This window comes from Suricata suricatta, chromosome 2 (genome assembly GCF_006229205.1).
Source record: "Suricata suricatta isolate VVHF042 chromosome 2, meerkat_22Aug2017_6uvM2_HiC, whole genome shotgun sequence".
Lineage (NCBI taxonomy): Eukaryota > Metazoa > Chordata > Mammalia > Carnivora > Herpestidae > Suricata > Suricata suricatta.
Window position 1 is genome coordinate 54,546,124 of NC_043701.1, and position 20,730 is coordinate 54,566,853.

General features: G+C 41.5%; 1 protein-coding gene across 4 annotated transcripts in view; it reads right to left on the bottom strand.

Moving 5' to 3' along the window:
• The window catches only part of HECW1 (HECT, C2 and WW domain containing E3 ubiquitin protein ligase 1), a 432,582-nt gene that overhangs the window by 79,038 nt on the left and 332,814 nt on the right, over positions 1 to 20,730 (bottom strand). For all 4 annotated transcript variants that reach the window (XM_029926571.1, XM_029926585.1, XM_029926561.1 and 1 more), the window contains 4 exons: positions 19,157 to 19,307; positions 12,892 to 13,031; positions 10,867 to 10,988; positions 8,694 to 8,879 (listed from right to left, as the gene is read on the bottom strand). In XM_029926571.1, coding sequence (XP_029782431.1) covers positions 8,694 to 8,879; positions 10,867 to 10,988; positions 12,892 to 13,031; positions 19,157 to 19,307 — 599 coding nt within the window. The remainder of the gene's footprint in view (positions 1 to 8,693; positions 8,880 to 10,866; positions 10,989 to 12,891; positions 13,032 to 19,156; positions 19,308 to 20,730) is intronic.

Here is a 20,730-nt window from a genome sequence, read left to right on the forward strand (position 1 = left end):
ATAAGTCAGGCAGAGAAGGACAGATACCATATGTTTGCACTCATAGGTTAACAGGAGAAGAGGAGAAACCTAATGGAGGACCAGGGGGAGGGGAAAGGGGAAAGAGAGTTGGGGAGAGAGAGGGACACAAAACTTGAGAGACTATTGAATACTGAAAGTGAACTGAGGGTTGAAGGGGAAGGGGGAGGGGGGAAAGAGGTGGTGGTGATGGAGGAGGGCATTTGTGGGGAAGAGCACTTGGTGTTGTATGGAAGCCAATTTGACAATAAACTATTAAAAAAAATAAAGTTATTGTTTATTTTTGTTGTTGTTTCAAGTTTTTATTTAAATTCCAGTTAGTTAATATGCAGTGTGATATTGGTATCAGATGTAGGATTTAGTGATTCAACACCATGCAACACCCAGTGCTCATCATAACAAGTGCCCTCCTTAATCCCCATCAACCATCTAGCCCATCGCCCACATGTCCTTCTATCAGCCCTCAGTTTGTTCTCTACATTTAAGAGTGTGTTTTAGGGTTTGCCTTTCTGTTGGTCCCCCCGCCCCATGTTCATCTATTTCATTTCTTAAATTCCACATATCAGTGAAACCCTATGGTATTTGTCTTTTTCTGACGTTAAATTTGTTCCTTAAAATTTAGCTCTGTTGCTTATGGCCATGGAATGCAACATGAGTATTTTATGCTTTTTTGTTTTCTTTGTGTTATGAAATATTATCCCCTAAAAAAAGTTCCATAGGATCTTGTAAAGAAGTTGTAAACTGTTTTCTTCCTTATTAAAAGAATTGTGGTTAAAATGTACAAAACACAAATTTTTCCCTTTTAATAATTTTTAAGTGTATAATTCTGCAGCAGTAATTATATTCGGAGTGTCATGCAGCCATCACCACCATTCATCTCCTGAATTTTTTCATCTTCCCAGACTGAAACTCTGTGCTCATTAAACACTACCCCCTCAGTGCCTACTTCCCCCAGTCCCTGGGAACTTCTACTTTCTGTCTCTATGAATTTGACTATTTTTAGATACCTCATGTGAGAGATAATACTTGGCCTTTTGTTTCTGGTCCATCCATGTTGTAATGTGTCAGAACTTTATTCCTTTTTAAGGATGCATAATCTTCCATTGTATGCACATACCACATTTTGTTTATCCATTCATGTAATCTCTATTTTTTTCCACCTTTATTGAGGGACAATTGACAAAATTGTATGTAATTAAGCTCTATGTTAGCTCTATTTTTAGCAGAAGTATATATGTCCCATTAAGACAAAATTATATTATTCAAATCCTGACTTATCTTGTCTACCTGTCAAACTGATGGATATAAAACACATTTTCCTGTTTATTTATTTCATTTCCTTTTGTATTTCTCTTTTAATTTTCTTTGTATGATATGATGTTATTTCACTCATAAGATACAGGATTATTGTATCTTTATTTTAGTTGTGCCATTGATTAATATAAAATTTTATTTTGACTCTCCTTTGACTTTTACTTTGAACTCTCCTTTGTATATTAATATACCACCACTGATTTTCCTATTATTGTTTTCCAATTCTATTAACATTTATTTTTTTATTTATTTAAAAAATATTTTAATTTATTTTTGGGAGAGAGAGAGAGAAACAGTGTGAGCAGGGGAGGGTCAGAGAGAGAGGGAGACACAGAATCCGAAGACAGGTTTCAGGCTCTGAGCAGTCAGCACAGAGCCTGATGCGAGGCTCGAATCCACAAACCGTGAGATCATGACCTGAGCTGAAGCCAGACGCTTAACTGACTGAGCCACCCAGGTGCCCCTATTCTTTTATTTTTTTAAACTCTCTGAATCATTTCTTGGGTATGTCTTTTAATAAGCTGAGTCCATTTGTTACTAAATCTGAAAGTGTTTATCTTCTGGTATGCAGATTTATCCTATTTCCACCTACCACTATGACTATTATGCTTGGCTGTACTTTTGTTATTTTATTTTTATTATTACCAATTTCTTTGCTTCCTGGTGTTTGGTGTTTTGCTATGTAAATTGTATTTTGCTTGATTTTATTTTTGTAGGAATTTGAAACAGAAAATCTTGCTTTTAATGGTACAAGTAGTTGCCTTTTAAGTTGATCAAATAACTATATTTAGCCCTGTTTTTCAAATTATCCAATTTGACTCCTCTTACAATCAACTGGGGACTTAGTACAACTTTCCTTGCCCTGTTCTCTGGCCCTCTTCCTGCATCCTTGTCAATTTTATTCCAGGCTAGGGATATGATTCAGATTGTTCTTATACAATTATTCCATTTTCCTTACACATATTTTCCCATATTTTATGGAGTCTTTTCCAAAATATTTTAAAGCATTTTAAAAGTAATTACTTATATTAACTTTCCTGTATTTGACCGATTTAAATATTCAACACCATAGTCCATTTAAACTACGTTTTCCCCATTATTTCTTGTTCTGCTTCATTTGGAAAATAGCTTTGGTATTTTCTTCAGACAGGCAAAAGAGTATGTGAGCTCTAAAATCTTGCACATGGGGTTGTTTTGCTAGTTTCTTCACACTTGACTGACACCAATTTGTCTGGATATGGAATTGTGGGGCAATATTATTTTCTCACCAATAACCTGCACTCTTTGCCTTGTGGATTTCTATAGTTGAGTTGTATAGATGGGAAATTTTAAGCTTGTCTGATTTTTATCCTTTTTTAGGTAACTTTCATATTATCATGGCTATACATTGATAAGAGTTTTTAAATCTCCATTTAAAGACATTCCAGAGTATGTGTAGATACAGAATTTATTTTAATTAATTTTACTATAACTTAGTGAACCCAATTAATCTGCCTACTCAAAAAATTTATTTTAGAATACAGAGTTTTATTTTCAACATTTAATTAACAATTTAATTTAATTAATATTTATATTTAGTATTTATTTTTTGCTGTTGTACCTATTATTGGTTTCTCCTTTAGAAACATCTATAGATTATTCATCAAACAGATGTCTATTGAGTGCCAATTATATGCTGGGAATATTCTAGGTCCTTGAGGTTTCATCAATGAGCAAACAAAGACACTTTCTCTTAAAGAGCTTAGAATTCTGCCAGCAGAAACAGAGAAAACAGTAGATCTAAAAAATATGTAAATTATGCAGTGGAGCACATGGGTTAGAGAGTTTGGGATGGTTTTGGTATTAAATTAGTTGGTTAGGGTAGGCCTCCCTGAGAAGGTGAGATTTGTTCTTTTTGATTTTTACTTTTTTTCTTTAACCTTATCCCTCTTTGTTTGCAATCTGGTTCCCTCCCTCACTTTGAGGCTTGTTTCCATGTCTTATATCAGGGATTTGATTTTATACAAAATCAGTTCTGTTTTATACCTATGTTATAACATTTTGGTTTTTTTCTGCCTTTTCTTTCTTTCTTTCTTCCTTTCTCTCTCTTTCTTTCTTTCTTTCTCTCTCTCTCTCTCTCTCTTTTAAATGTTTATTTGTCTTGAGAGAGAGAAAAAGGAGTGCGTAGGAGAGGTGCAGAGAGAGGGAGACAGAGAGAATTCTAAGCAGGCTCCAGGCTGTCAGTGTAGAGCCTGATGCAGGGGTCAAACCCACAAACTATACAATGATCAAGACCTGAGCTGAAACCAAGAGTTAGATGCTCAACTGACTGAGCCACCCAGGTGCGCTTTTTCTTTTTCTTTTTCTTTTTTTAATTGTAGTAAGAACATGTAACATGAGACTTACTCTCTTAACAAAATATTAGTTGTACAGTATTAAGCACACAGAATAGAACAGTATTGTTAACACAATGTTGTGTAGCAGGTCTCTAGGTCTCTAGAACTTACTCATTTTGAATAACTGGTAAACTGCACCTGTTGAATCTGAACTCACCATCTCCTCCTGCACCAGCCACTGGCAGCCACCACTGTGCTCTTTTACCCTGAGGCTATTTCAGATACTTCATATAAAGTGCAACATTTGTCCGAGACTGGCTCATTTCACTGAACATAGTGTCTTCTAGGTTCATCCACCTTTCTGCAGGTGTCAGAATTTCCTTCATTTTTAAGGTTGAATAATATTCCATTATAGGTATATGCCATATTTTCTTTTTTTTATCAGTTTTTGAATTCCAGTTAATTTACAGTGTCATATTAATTTCAGGTGTACAATATAGTGATTCAACACTTTCCTACATCACCCAGTGCTCATCGAAAGAGCACTCAATAATCCCCATTATCTGTTAACGCATCCCCCACCCACTTCTCTTCTAATTATCAGTGTGTTCTTTACAGTTAAGAGTCTATTTCTTGGTTTGCCTCTCTCTTTTTTCCATTTGCTCCTCTGTTTTGTTTCTTAAATTCCACATATCGGTGAAATCATATGGTATTTGTCTTTCTCTGACTTATTTCACTTAGCATAATATTCTCTAGTTCCATCCACGTTGTTGCAAATGGCAAGATTTCATTCTTTTTTTATAGCTGGATAATATTCTATTGTATATATATGCCATATCTTCTTTATCCATTCATCAGTCTATGGACATTGGTCTCTTTCCATAATTTGTCTTATTATGGATCATGCTGCTATAAACATTGGGGTGCGTGTACCCCTTTGAATTAGTATTTCTGTATTCTTTGGGTTTAAATACCTAGTAGTGCAATTGCTGGATTGTAAGGTAGTCCTATTTTTAACTTTCTGAGGAATCTCCATACTGTTTTCCAGAGTGTTTACACCAGTTTGTATTTCCACCAAGAGGAAATGTATTTCCAGTGTAAGAGGTTCCTCTTCCTCTACATCCTTGCCAACACCTGTTTAATACTTAGGCCTTAATAAAAGATGTTACTTGGATGACCTATTAATTCATTGAATTAAAAGCAGCTCTATTCTCATATGCTTCTATATATACGTTTACAAACTCATTTTTTTTAAGTTTTTATTTTAATTCCACTTAGTTGACATTCAGTGTAATATTAGTTTGAGGTATACAATATGGTGATTCAACACTTTCTTACATCACCCGGTGCTCATCACAACAAATGTACTCCTTAATTCCCATTACCTATTTCACCCATCACCCCCCCACCTCCCTTCTTATATACCACATTTTCTTTACCCATTCATCTGTCAGTGGACATTTCGTTTGTTTCCATATTTTGGTTATTATGAATAATGCTTCAAAGAGCATAGGAGTGTGGATAACTTTTGAGACTTTGATTTCAATTCTCTTGAATATAATCCGAAGTGGGATTGCCAGATCACATGGTAGTTCTTTTTTCTTATATCTGCTTCCTCTCAGATTTTTTCTGTGTGTGGTTGCTGCTTCTTGTTCAGTAGAAGTCAAGTTCTCCCAAACATTTTGTGGATGATAAGCAGATACCTTTGAAATGCTTCTATTTTCTGAAGAAAATTATACTATGAGATATATTTTTTCTCAGATAAGGATTCTGTTTCCTTCATGTAGTAGTTAAGTCTTCATAGGATCCTTTTAACTTTGCTGTTGTGTGTTCATTCCTTGGTAGAGGTTGCCTCTGTCTCCTGCTGGCCACAGACAGGACCTTACTTGCCCCCCAAACCTGCAGCCCCACCCCCTCTCTGGATGATGAGCCTCCTCCTCAGCTCAGGCCTAGACCCACCTGAGGCCCACACACAATCTCTACTGAAGTTGGTGGGAGGCTTTATCTTTTCCAAAACAACAGATGAATTAGATGCCATTTGGTCCTTTACTCCAGTCCTCCTGAAGCGTTGCAACCCTCAGAGATCTGTCCTTGTCACCCTTTGTGGGGAAGATGATGCATGCAAAGATTCCAAACAGCTAGTCTTGGTCCATCTATTCCTACCAAGGTACACACTAAAAACAAAGGCTGTCATCTCTGCATGTGTCAATAAAGCAAGAAGCAGATTGGCTATAGTGAGGCACGAGAATGTGATGTGGCATTCTGGAACCTGCTCTGGCCATCTGTGAAGATTACTTGCATAGAGAGTTATCACCACACCATTTGTCAGTGAGCAGTGTTCCTAAATCCCAGCCTCCTGTGCGGAACATTCTTTCCAAGTCAGAGGGCTGAGCCTGTAGGATACCATCCAAAAATGGGCTCATTAATGGCTTTAGAAAGGAGATATTCTTGCATTCTTCTCAGTTGCCAGTCTTGATGCTGGATTTTTGTGTGGATATTTCCCACAGCATCAGGCGGAAGAATAGCAGATATTACTAATCTGCTATATTATCATGGATTCCCACATCTACTTATTTGCTCTTTACACCTGGCTATAAAGTCATGAAGGCAGGCATTATTACTGTTAGTTTATGATACAATGGGGCTCAGAGCAGTAAAGGGACTTGCCCACAGTAACGTGTTTGGAATGGGACAAGGCAATCCTGTACACACTCTCCAATTTTCCCCACTATCCTCCATTGTTGCTCTCTACTGTGTGGGTTGTGATGATACATTAAAAAAATTTTTTTTTAAAGTTTATTTTTGAGAGAGAGAGAGAGAGAATGGAGGAGGGGTGGAAGGTGAAAGGGAGACACAGAATCTAAAGCAGGCCCCAGGCTCTGAGCTATCAGCACAGAGCCTGAGGCAGGGCTCAAACTTGGGAATGATGATTATTACCTAGGCCGAAGCTGGATGCTTAACCAACTGAACCACCCAGTTGCTCCTGTGATGCCTCATTTCTAATTTAAGGCTACTTTCCTCCAACAACTTAGTACATTAGGTATGCCTCTTAGAAATTCTGTCTGCCAACTCTGAGTCTGTGTGTACCCAATTAATATGGAGTTAGACCATTTTGGGTGTGTCTGTATATAGTCATACAGCTGGTTTGGATTATAACTGAAAGCAGAACTGAAATCCTCTCATTTTGTTTTATTTTTTAATGTTTATTTATTTTTGAGAGAGAGAGACAGAGTGTGAGCAAGGGAGGAACAGAGTGGGAGACACAGAATCTGAAGCAGGATCCAGGCTCTGAGCTGTCAGCACAGAGCCCAAAGTGGGGCTCGAACTCATGGACCATGAGATCATGACCTGAGCTGAAGTCAGATGCTTAACTGACTGAGCCACCCAGGCTCCCCACGCCCTCTCATTTTAGATGCAGACTTTTTCTTTCTTGTATATGATACCATCTCACTAAACAGAATTAGAGGGAAATGTTTTGCCATAAATATGCATTTTAAGATGACTAAAATTCTTGGTGCGTGTCTCAGCTGCTGTGCTTCTTTGCCAGTGTGATGACCAGGAGGCTGTGTGGACCATGGAGGACCAGGGCTGATGGCACTGGTTGGGGGAGGGTTTCCCTGGCATTCCACTGGGCCTCCTGCTGTTTGAATCCTAGTGTGAGAGCTGCAGGCATGAGGCTAAGCAAGGTGTTTGCATGAGCGTGGGCTATTTGCATAATAAACCATAATGAACCCTTCTGTTCAGTGAATCATAGTGGAACACTCCTGGCAGCTTAGTTAACTAATAAATGTAAATAGGGCCACCACACACCACTGAGATGAGGCGTGTGCACCCCAGCTCTGATGAGATGCTCCTTTACTTTCTGTTCTGGCTCAGGATTTACTTCCCACACACATTTCCAAGTCCTCACAGCATAAACTACTGTCATTCTCCAAGTGGAGACACATCTGGTAAGAGTAGGGCCGGAGGAGCAGATTGGGCAGAGTGGATATAGTGGCTTTTCTACTACACAAAGCAACCCTGTCATCCCAACTGTCTTCCAAATCATCCAACCACACGGGAGCCGATCAGATAGTCTTATGGAACTAACACACTTGCTTTAGTGGAAATCCTTTCTCCACACACTCCAGAGAGCCAGGCTCTGAGACATGCTAAGGGGTCTGTGGGGAGGAATTTGTGGATCCCAGGGGACAACGATGCCCTATCAACCCATTTTGGGAAACAGTGGCTTTGCACATTCACCATTACAAAGCACAGGAACTGCATAATACAGTTTCCCACTGAGAAATGTCTTTTGACAAAATTTCTGGTATCTTTGACCCTAAAAGAGGGAGGGATTCTCTCTACCACAGATTATGAAGGAATACACAGAGACAATTCTTTAATAAACTGATAAGCCTGTCCTATGAATACACTGATGTGACTGATAGTGATTAAGAAATAAACATGTTTGCTTTAGCAAACTCAGCTAGGTTTCAAAAGCATCACTGGGAAAGATCAATTTAGGTTAAGGTCACGCAAAGGCAAAATGCAAGCCAATAACATCACATGGGCCCAATACACCCTACCTGTTTGCCAGGCTGTTTTAATGAGAACTGAAGGCTTATTAGGAAAATCACAAGTAATCTAATAATGTCACTCCCATTTAACTAATAATTTCATCCCCTGAGAGTTAGCTGTCTAAGGAGGCATAACAACAGAAAAGTCATTGAACAGACTCTGGTTTCAAGTTCCAAACCTAAATGTAAAAACATGGAGGCAGTAGTTCTCAACTGGGCATGATGATTATACCCTCCAGGGGACATATAACAATATCGCAAGTTGGTGGGGATGCTATTGGCCTCAGTGGGTAAAGGCCAGGGATGCTGTTAAACTTCCTACGCAGGACGGAAACCGTGCTGTGAATAGTTACTTATCTCTTCCTCCTGGTGGCTGATGGCACATCTCTGAGACACAGACTTTCCTGTCCTCACTGATCTCGCTCCTTACTTTCTCATGGGTCTTCTCCTTCACATAAAGAGCCTGTTTGATGACAGGCACACTTACCTTTCCCTGTTGGTCTGTTTTGATCTCCCAGCCCCGGGGCAATTCCAGCCGGGTGTCTGCAAACATGTTGATGAAATTCACCAAGTCACGGTTGTGCTGGTAGCGTTCGAAATTGCGAGCGTCCCTACGGACTTTAAGAATCATGTGCTTTAAGCAGGTGCTACTGGTGAAGACTCTGTAGGCACCCTGAGAGGGGGTCAGACCAATTGGGGTGGGGTATGGGAGGGGGTGGGTAAGAAAAACACACACCAAGTACACTTTGAGTATCATATAGTGTAATCTGATAGCTAACACAGTGATTTATTGTGAGCCTTGAGGAGGACACCTCAGAGGTGGAGATCTTGCCCCCAAATTAAATGTGTACCCTAAACATGCATGGCCCTGTTGGCAATCTCTACCTGAAGTTCCTCTGCAGCCCTGGACACTGCCCAACTCCAGTGCATCTCAAAGGCTCCCTGGCCCCTCCCCGCTCCTCTCTCAGTCAGCACTGGGCTGGGCTTTCTTGAGTCTCCCTCCACCACTGGGAGCATTGCTCCTCAGTTCTCCACCCTTCCTTCTCTGTCTGCACAGGTCTCCCCTGGCTCCTCTTATAGGTCTATAACAAGAAGGACTAACTTAAGGTCCCTAGGGATTTACGGCTGGACTTTTGCATGTGGATGGGCTGGAGATGAGGAGAAGGGAAGAAAGTTTCAGGAGTTTCTAATTGCACCAAATGACAATTTTATGTGTGCACGTGGTGTGCACGTGGTGAAAGTAAACACTGCTTGCTGGCCAAAGGCCACCTGGTGCCCAGTCTCCAGGGCATCAATATCTGGCATCCTTGGCCCCCTTCATGACTCACCCCTGTACTAGTGGACAGCTGCTCTGGGTCTAACAATGGATGTGCCAGTGGCTTCTCAAATATAACCTGCTAAAAACTGGTCTTCTCTCCAGCCACGGCCTAATCAAACAATTGCACCTGCTAATGAACACACCCCTTAACTCAGGTGCCCAAAGTGGAAAGGACTTTCTTGAGTCCTGACTCCCGCCCTACCTCCATCACAATGGTCCCCCTTTCCATTCTCCTGGACCCTTCCTTAAGGCAGACCTCGATCATCTCTCACTTGTGAGGCTGGATCAGCCTCTAGCCTCACACCTCTCTTGTCTTTCCCGCACTTCTGCTCGAGAAGATGTTGAATCAAAACTGGACCGTGTAAGACAAATGCGTAGGACCGCTGTTGGATCCAGCTGACTCTCCAAGGCTCTTTTTCATGACTTACCTTGTGTTTTGCTACTCATTCTCCAGCCCTTCTTCCCAGCTTTCTGGGTCGCCACATCCCACCCTCACAGACCCAACCCCCAGCTATGTCGTCTCTCCTTCTCTCTGGAGCTTCTTCCTACCCACTTTCAACCTTCATGACTCAGTTCAGCAGTCGCCTAGTCAGGGATGCTCCCCTATGTTATATCTCCTGTGTTTTCAGAGCATTTCATTCCTCCCTGAGGTCAGGCCCTGTCCCGACTCATCAGGCTGGTCTTGGTACATGTCTGTCGCTCCACAAACTGGGGAACTTGTGCTGTTCAAGTGTCACACTGTCTGTGTGATGCCAGCACCTAGATCTGTATCTGTCCATAGAAAATATTTGTCAAAGGAAAGAATTAATGAATATAGTGAAAGTATGTCATTACTTTCCTGAAAATACAAAAACAAAATTGAAAAAACTATATATGTAAAACTCACATCAAATTTAACTTAAGGATGATACCTGAACAACTAATTTAATTAAAAGGAAAAATAGATATTTATCTAGGAGAAATCTATTTCAAAATTTCTTTAAAGAAAGTGATTTTAGAATGTGATCCAGGCTGAAGAGAATCTGTCAACTTCAGAATCTTGTTCCTTTAAAATTTTAACAGTAAGAGAAACATGCACTTGCTTCCAAACCACTTTCACTGATATTAATACATTTGAGCCTAACAAAATTGAAGAAGCCATAGCATGGCCAAATCCAGCTTTTCTCCTTTTTGGGAGACTAACAGATAGTAAAAACGGTGGACAGAGCTGTTTTGTTTTTGTTTTTTCAATCTTGCGGGGGTTAAAATGCTACCCTCTTTATTCTATCAAACAACTTTTCAAAGGAGTGTTTTGGGTTTGAAGGGAGCCAGGTGGGCTTTCTTTGCCTTCTGGAGCACTCACATAATTGGCATGTAGTACAGTGAAGAACTCAGGATTGGTGATGAACTTCACCGCTGGGGACTGCAGCAACAAGGTGATTTTTTGTGAGTTCACGGGAGAAAGTGACCCTTCTCTTCTCAGATCTGGAAAAAAGTGAAGCAAAGCAAAGGATGCATCAGAAAAAAAGTCATTTCAGATACAGTGCTTCTTTCTACATCCAGACAGCTGGAGCAGACTGTTGTTCTGAATGGTGATCTGACCAGGTGTCATATCACTTTGTGTGTGCCAGTTAAGAGTCAGTGCTTCCTATGAGAGCTCCTGCATAACTTCAGTTAGGCTCAAGTCCTTGAACACCTTGTCCCTTTTATTACAATGACTTTTCGTATTCTTCTCCTTATGAGTTGCTAACCATAGCTCGGTTGTTTGCAGGAAGGAGCCCAATTCTTGCCCTCTCTGCATCCACACCCACTTGCACAAGACTGCAGCTTCTCCCCTTGGTGAATTGAGCTAATCTTGTACTTTGCTTTCAGAAACAGGATTAAGGGGCGCCTCCGTGGTTCAGTCGGTTGAGCGTCCAACTTCGGCTCAGGTCATGATCTCGCAGTTTGTGGGTTCGAGCCCCATGTCGGGCCCTGTGCTGATAGCTCAGAGCCTGGAGCCTGCTTCAGATTCTGTATCTCCCTCTCTCTCTCTCTGCCCCTCCCCCACTTGCACTGTCTCTCCCTGTCTCTCAAAAATAAATAAACGTGTTAAAAAAAAAAAAAGAAAAGAAACAGGATTTGGCGTTCTGAGCCAGGGTTTCAAGAAGTCTGTGTGTCCCCACTCTCTCTGGGAACGCGGCACCTCAGGACAAGCTTGCCTACTCTGGTGCGAGATGAGAAACTACGGAGAACAGGGCCAGCCAGCCGCAGTGGGGGCCTCTCAGGCCGGCAGCTGACCAAGGACGCATGCGCGAGCCCCGCGAGCTCCGCGCTGATGGCTCACCTGTGGGATAAAGGCAGGGCTGGGAGTTTAAGCTACTACACTTTGGGATAGTTTGTTACACAGCAAATGCCAAGGGATCCAATACCCAACTCATAAAGAAATGTTCTGCTCACTGTTTTCCTCATGTTTTTTAATTCCTCGACCACTTTGCCACATCTCTCCCAGAGGTCGAAGAAAGTAACATTAAAACCTAAGCCAGTCAGTTTAGTTAGCGTCTCTGGTAAAATGAATAGAATGGACGCAATTACAATCGATGGTGGGACTGTGTCCACGCACGGAAATCTGCACTTCTCCATCGCTGTAGAGAGTTGTGAGCTGGCAGAACGGGAGGCACATGCCTGCTTGTTCACGCTGTTCTCTGAGCTTCCCATGTGCCATCATTTAACCCAGTTTAAGAGAGAGTGGATTATTAGGATGTCACCGTGATCATCTTATGTCATTACAGGTATAAAGAGCTGAAGGCAGTCTCCTATGCCTTTCGAATATTCTTGTCTGAGTTCCACTCAGGCAAATTCAGAGACATGAAAAGCCGACTCCGGGCAGATGCCTGGCCTAAAGTATTAGGTAAACAGGCTCTGGAACCGAGTGCATCAGGTAAACTCTCCAGAAAACCTCTTTACTCCCAGGCTGCTCCCTCAGGGGGAATTGCATTTAATTATAAATGCAAACAAATAATTATTCTCAGTGTTGTCATGTGGCATGTGGCTTCTTTGAAGTAGACTGTGGATTTTCATCGCATGTTTCATTTTTAAGTGGAAAATCCTTAGGACACCAACAGATAAATTTACTTAACAAGAAATGATTAGGCCATTGAACAAATTGCCTTGATGCACAAGAATGAGTTCTCTTACTGTGAATTCACTTCTCCTTTGTGTTCCTGGTGGGAAAGTCCTGTCTGTTTCTCCCTGCTGGCACCAAACCTCTTCCTCCTCCACCCTGACCTCCCCCATTCCATTCCCAGAGCCCAGTATTAGGCACCATCCCACAAGGCAGGGTCTCACACTCTCTGTCACACTGCCACTGAATGCCATACCAGGAGTCTCCGTCCCTCTCGTCCCATACCTAAGCTTGACTGAGAAGAGTCAGCCTCTGAGTCACTCCCACCACCTCCGATGCCTACTGCTGCGACCTGCTCACAACTTTGGCTTCCAGAATCTTCTTCCGGTCTCTCTGTTGCAATGGTTCGCTGAATATTTTGATACCTTTGCATTGGAAAATGGAGACAGGAGTTAACTTTTGCTTATTGGCTTGTTAGAGGCTGATGCTCTGAATCAGATAGCTGGAGAAATCTGTTGAATGTCAGGAAAGAAATGCTTAAAATTCCCACAAGATATCAAAACAATTAGCAAGGCAACTATCTTCAGATGGTTGTACTTCTTTTGTTTTGTAAACTGTGATTAGTTTCAATTATGGTGACTTTTTACACAGCAACACAAATTATAACGAGTCACAAAAAACAGCCTCTGCCCTGAATTAAACAAAACCAGGCTAAGTCCAAAATAACGGTGTGGGAAGTAATTTAAATGTTATAACTAAGATACCACATTACCTCTACATTATTGTGACGAGTCTACAAACCAGGATAACAGTCCTTTTCACTTACTTTTATCTGGCAGGTAACTGATACCACTGACAGGAATTGTGGAAATATTAAATGCTAGACACATGCTGGCTGACAAATGAATGTTTTCTGCTGATTTGAAGGCTTATTTTAATTTTCTTCCCAAGCTGGGGATTCAGGCAGTTGGCAGCCGGCCGGCCAGTCACCTTTCCAGGTATTTACTAAATATTTACTAACTCTTCCAATATGCCCAAGCTGTGTCCTGTGTCCTGGACTTTTAGATCAAAGTCACGATAAAAATAGGATATCAGCCTCTGAACATATACAGTCAAGACAGAACAAAGGGGGACAGCATGTAAGTTATGGCTCTAGCAACACGAATGAACTATCCTGATGTGTAAGACGTAGATGAAGAAACACCTGTATATATATAAATGTTTATTTATTTTGAGAGAGAGAGAGAGAGAAAATCCCAAGCAGGCTCTGTGCTGACAGTGCAGAGCTTGATGTTGGACTTGATCTCATGAAGCAGGAGATCATGACCTGAGCCAAAATCAAAGTTTGGACACTTAACTGACAAAGCCACCCAGGCACCCCACCCATGCTGCATATATTTTGAAGTCAGTGTGAGCCTGTTGGGAAGCTTGTAGGGAAAGAACACGGACTACCATGCACAGAGAAGTTCACCCTGGGGGACTCTGAGATATGTAGGGGTGGCATCAGAAGGTGTGGTTCCTGGGCAGTACTAGGGCACCAGAAGGGAAGTTGGGGGAGCACTGACAGGGTGCCCTAGCTATAGCTGGAATGTGATTTTCTAGGCACAGAGTCGCCAACTTGACCTGTATCTGAATTACCTGCAGCCTTGTTAAAGCAGACTGCTGCCCCCCCACCCCCTACCGCCTCCCAGAATTTCTCAGATTCAGAAGGTCTGGTGAGGGAGGAGGCAAGAGTTTGCATTTTTAACTCATTCCCAGGTGATGCTGATGTTGCTGGTCCAGGGACCAACTCTGAGAACCACTGATGCACGGGCTGGCTAGCTGCTGAAAAAGAGAGACAGGTTGAGCTATGCACTGAGGAGGATGACCTCATCTGGGTGGGGAATGCATTGGAGGAGGAGACTGTGAATTGGGGAGAGCACCTGGGAAGGGGCCACAGCAGCAGTCTAGGCTGGAGGTGCTAAAGTCTTGGACCCAGGCAAGGATGGTGGGTTGTGGTGGCTCTGTAGGCATGCTGCTGGGTGGGGGGCACCCACACACTGCAGGGATATGAAGATCTCCTATCTCTGCCCCCAAAATCCTCAGAGAAATTTCCTAAACCTCCCTGCCCCTGATAGCCTGCTCTGTGTAATTCACATTGTCTTTTATAGGCAGATGTCTAGCCATGCTGTTCCTCTGTTCTCCATCCTCCATGCCAGGTAACCCCCTTTTCCTCTCCATATGACCTCTGTTTTGCCCAGTGTCTCAGCCTACTGAGGCACATGACCAGGACTCAGCTTCCCTATTCCTCGCACAGCAGGAATGGGAGATAAAGCCAAATTCAAGAGAGAGTTAGCCATAGAATTTGTGTGATTTTACAAGTAGACTCAACAGGACTCGGGGCCTGCCTGGATGTGGAGGTTGAAGATGGAGGACACAGTTGTGAAGGAGGTGAAGGAGCCAACAGTAATTTCACAACCTGCTGTGTCCTCAGTTGAACCTTGGTTGTCTTGTGCCTTACTGAGTCAACAGCCTCAAAACCACACTTCATCCCTGATCTTTGCTGAAGAGTAGGGACAGTTTTGGGGAAGCAGGTCACTCAGCAGTTTGTGGAGGGATCACTCAGCAAGGGCAGGATGGCAGCCTTAGAGGCTTGCTCTGTTTTAAAGATGAAAGGGGGAGTCAGAAAGCAGGTTCTCTTACATTTCATCAAGAATCATCCTTCAATGTCATCACTCACTTTTTTTTCCCCAGCAAAAGGCCAAATTTTATATAATGAGTTTATGGAAATTGTAAGAAAGACAGCTGGAATATCTAATTTATAAATCAACAGCCTTCCCCTCACAGGTGCACACAACACCAAACAAGGAAGAAAACCTTCCAAAACCAAGCCATAGCAAACAAAAAACAAACAAACAAAGCCTAAGAACATACAAGTCTCAGAGGAGGAGCCACAACTGGTAAAAGAAAAGCTTAAGGAAACAAAAGTTGACCCTCCCTGGAAGAAGTGAAACTTAAGAACCAAAATACCAGAAGCACCTCTTAATCCAACAAAAACACACTGAGACAGAAGTAAAGCTATTGTTGCCGGCAGAGTGAACCCACAGAAACACTTTAGAAAATATTTAGGCATTGATATCAAATACCAAAACCACAGTGATCCCCCTTGGCCTGTTCTTTTGGGAATATAACCCCAAGGAAACACTCTACTATAAGACAATACTAATATTTAACAGGACCTTTAGCCTCATCCTGAATAGTGATAAAAAGCAGTGAGGAAAACATCTAACAAAAATTAACTAAAGTACATCCATTCATTGGAATACTACACAACCATCAAAATGATACTCCTAAGGATATGTAGCAATAGAAAAATGCCTATAGTGTGGCAAGTGAAATGTGAATATAAAACTATATTTTATCATTACAACTATGCAAGGCCTGCACATGTACATGGAGATTAAAGACAGATAATATATTTTTTTCAAAGGTAAACCTTGGGGTAGAAGAGTTATTTATACATCACTTTTTTTCCCTAATTAAGATTCCATTTCTTAATAATAGAAAAACTTTATCCAAATAACTACAAAACCAAACTTAAGTTGATTATTTAAGACGAGAACACATATTTATATTTTCTGCTTGCTCAGTAAATATCTGTGAAGGTAAATTTAATTAATTCAGGATATTCTGAAAGTGTAAGAATTAACTAGAGAAACTGTCTTACACGGAGTCCTGTTAAACTCTGGCACCATCGTAGGCACTGGCAAGGATACAGAAGGATGAGGTGGAAGGTAAGGACTGTGCTAGAGGCAGGCACAGTCAGTCATAGGGTTGTAGTAGAGATGACCACGGGCTATGGAAGGTTCTGGGAAGATTTCTGGGACCACACGATGTTCTCATTGAGTTTTTGCAGAATGGAGATGTATTCCAGGTGGAAGGCAGACATTGAGGGACGTCTCTGCAGTAGGAGCAGGTGGCAAAGCCATAGAGGCTGGGAAGGTGTGCTGAGTTTGGGGAATGGCCAAGTTTGAATGTGGTCACCATAGGCTGCTTTGTGCATTCTGCATTTCTCAGTGTGTGTCTCCTTGCACAAACACACCTAACTTTCATAAGCATGCTGTCAGGAATCCAGGGAAACTCCTTTGAAGGGGTCCAGGACAGGCCACCTTAAAATATGCCATTTTGGCAGATTGATTATTTTGAAATAAAGTTACTTAAAAACCAGCCAGTGCAGAAGGACACTCTTCTGACCCTTCTCCGTTCTCCTGAAAGCAGGAATTGAATTCCCCTTGGGAAGGGCTCCCTTCCTGTACCTGGAGGGTGGAAGTCATCCTTATCACCAAGGAGAGGGAATCAGGGTGGAGAAGACTGTGTGAACAAACCTTATTCCTCTTCACTAATTTACTACCCCAACCCCAAGCTTTTTTGTCTTAAACTCTCCAAAAAATATTTTTCTTTAAATCCGCCTGCTTTGGTCATTTCTTTGGGTCTCATATTTCTAAGAGCTTCCATCCATAAGAAATTAAATTTGCTTTTCTCATGTTACTCTTACGGCAAGAACCTAGAAGGGAAGAAAGGAAGTTTTCCTCCCCCACACCTCGCAACACTGAGAATATTTCCATTTTGCTGTGAGACAGTGATGGTTGTAAATTCCTCCTGATAACTAACTGCAGGTTATCAAAAGCTGACCCCCGTGAGTGATCACATCCATGATGGGGAAAAGACGGGCAGTATACTTTCTGTGGCTGTTGTTGTCATGCCAAATCACTGAAAAACTGTACATGCTTGAAAGCAATAGGTTAAGAGAAGTGTTGAAGAGCCTGAATACTTATCTCAAGGTTATCTGACCTTTCCTTCCCTAAGTAGGGTTTTTCACAAGAAATAAGTACTTTCTCAAATTGTTAAGTTCCTTTTCTTTTTATCTGTCCAGATGGATGCAGCAAAACACATCTTATTCCACAAAGTCTGGCTGCCTCTCCCAGTACATTCAGCTCAATGGAGGGTACAGGAATTTAAACATAAAAGCCTTCAAAACTTCAATAGAGGCCTTTTTCAGGATAGATTTGGACTATACAACCAGAACATGATGAACTTTCATGGATTTTTATGTCAGAGGTCAAGGTGCTTACTTCTGCTTTGATTTATTGTTTTCTCTGAGTGCTCAAACTGGACCTCGCATAGATACAGCCTGGTGACGCTCTCCCAATTTCAGCTTCTCTGTTCTGGCAAGACAGGTCTAGAGGCTATTTCTGCCTATGGAATCTCAACCGGGGCCCTACGTAAAATGAACTTGCTGTGTACTTTACATTTTTTTTTTTATAGGAGTTTGGTTGCAATCATTGTGAAAGGACTCTCCCATGGAGTTTTGGTGCATTTACATCTAATAAAATTGGATTATCACAAGGTTCTTGTAATGTGTTTTCTTCCTGTGGGAATGACTATAGGGAAATGCACTGCCAGTGAAAATCCTTCCTGGTTCTTATTAATGACTAAACTGTCCACTACTGATGGACAAAAAGTGGAAAGTAAATGTCTTCCAAATGCTCAAGCAATTAAAGAATGCTGCTGAAACATGCTGCCCTGTGTACAACAGTAACTAGAAGTTCAAATTTTTTGTCTCTGTATTTTTTTGTAGGACTAAATTGTGCACTTTATTTTTTCTGGCTGATATAGTTAATTTCCAAAGGAAATTTGCTATCAAGAGGTGTGTCCCCCAAGCCCATGGGGTTCCTTATTCCTTATAATTCCTCTCAACCATTCCTTTATTTCATACTAATGAGATGGCATGTGGGGACAGTTGAAGTTTGAATTTCTGGCTACTCATACTATCCCAAAGCTGCAATCTTGGCCTGAAAGAAACAAGAGGTCACATGATGCTCATGCTAGCTTACAGCATGAGAGAAATGCTTTCTGGGTCTCATTTACAGGTTAAAGGCATAATGGCATCTTTGCAGGTTGACAAGTTTTAGAAAAAACAATTCTCAAGAAGTGTTTTTAAAGATTTCTTTTTCTAAGATTTTATCGGAATTACTTTTTAGCTTTTTAGGAATTACTGAGTATATAGCAATTAGGGGACAGGATAAACATGAATACAGTGATTTGTGGTACGTTTTTTTTTTTCCTCCAGGCACCTTTTAGTATCCTATGGGACCATCCTTGTCATGTTTTCAGCTGTTTGAGTTCTGCACCCTTTTAAGAGTCTGATATGGATCTGTCGGACCAAAAAATGTGCATCCATGTGTAGTTTTGCACACAATTTCTGGAGGGTTCATGGAACAGGGTGACCCTCAGTAAATACCTAGGTGGTTCTAGGACCGTTGGTTAAGAACACCTGTTTTCAAGCAAGAGCCATCAAGAAGTTCAGAGGATTGTCTAGGTTTAAATGATATTCAGACTTTGGCTTGGCTCCTGCCACCAAGTACCTACTGTAAATGGGTATCTTTAGATACATAATTATTTCCCAATCTCCTGATACAATCTGAGCAGAAAAGTGTAAGGGGGGGTTTCTCTGGCTTCCATCCTCCTTTCCCAGTGGTTCACAGGGGCTCACTGCATGCTGATCACCAACCGCCTGTTGAGTTGCTCCATCTGCTGGATGGACCCTGATCTCCGCATCCCGTCGGGGGTGGCTGCTGCTGTCGGCCGCTGCCAGGTGGTCGTGCGGTTCACGTGGTCCACATAAAAGACCCGCCCGTGGCTGTCAATGCGAGCTTCCCAGTCTAGTGTGTAATAAAAGGGCAAAAAGAAAAGTCAAGGACAAACTACTGATTCACGCGCAACAGATACACTTCCGAGTCTTCTGCGGGTAGAACTTCCTGTTGGTTACTTGCTGAAGGCCAGACGCTGCCTGCAGCACCTGCCATGACTTCTGTGGTACTGGTACTGAACTGGCATTCCAAAAGAGAGCCTATTGGACTCAGCCTCTCTGCTGGGCCATTTAAAACAGTAACTGTGTTAAAAAGTTTAGTATTTCCTAAAGAGAAAGTCTGATGTTTACTTTATTTCTTCCTTTAACAATTTCCATCCTGTCAATCTTGTTGGCTACTTAACTTACTGAAAGCATCCTGCATGGAGTGTGCAGTCTGATGCTGGAGAATCCTGTTTTGCTAAATCTGAGGGACAGCGACTAGTGGGTAAGGGAATGATGGCCCTCACATTCAAACCACCTTTAACTAAAGTTCTAAGATACTGTACCTGAAACATCAGATGACCTCTATTCAATACTTAGCAAACTTGATTGATTGCCATTCCTCTTGAGAGGAAGAATGGACGGATTTGATCCCTTCAAACCATCCTTTTGACAAGTTGTAGGTTCACAGTGTATATTCAACCCACCTGTGGCTGCCAAATATCTCTTGACAAAACAAAACAAAAAACAAAACAAAACAAAACCAATGACAACTATTAACACATATCAAGCTCTTAAATACCTCTTTGTTGATGAATAACCATTGCAAACAGCAGAGGGAGCCCAAGATAAAGATAAATTCCTTTACTTCTCAGATTTCAAAACCAACAGACTAAAGGGTAGAAGCATGGATGATACACTATACAATACAAATGAGGGTGCGGTGGGTGGGTGGAAAAGTCCTGGAAACTGGGAGAGCTGGAAATAACACGTACATATCTGAGCTTCACACACAAGAGCAATGTCTGCTGTACAGCAATGGCCGAAAGCTTTTGGAGTCCACATGTGAAAATGTGGTGGAAATAATAGCTTCATGATAAAGTTATGCTGAAAAATGCATTTGGTTAAAGAAGAAAAGGCAAAAATGGCTGCAAATGGAGGAAAACTATTCAGCCTTGTAAGTGAGAAAAGCCATAGCTTTGGGAGTAGGTCAGATATTAACAATTCTATTAAGAAATGATCATTCAGGTAATGACATAGCAACTCTCAATTTTTTTAATGAAAAAAAATCAATGTATTTGGTATAATTCTAGTTTTGTATGTGGATGGTATATCTGTTTGTGATGATTGGGGCTTATGTCTACAATTAATCTGAGGAATTGTCAAATAATGCCCAATGAAAGTCAAAATACCAGAAAACACCAAATTTACCTAATCTAAGACAAACTGAAGGAAAATGCAATCAGATTGTAAAACTATAATCTAGGAGGTGTTGATTGAAATTGACTACTAGA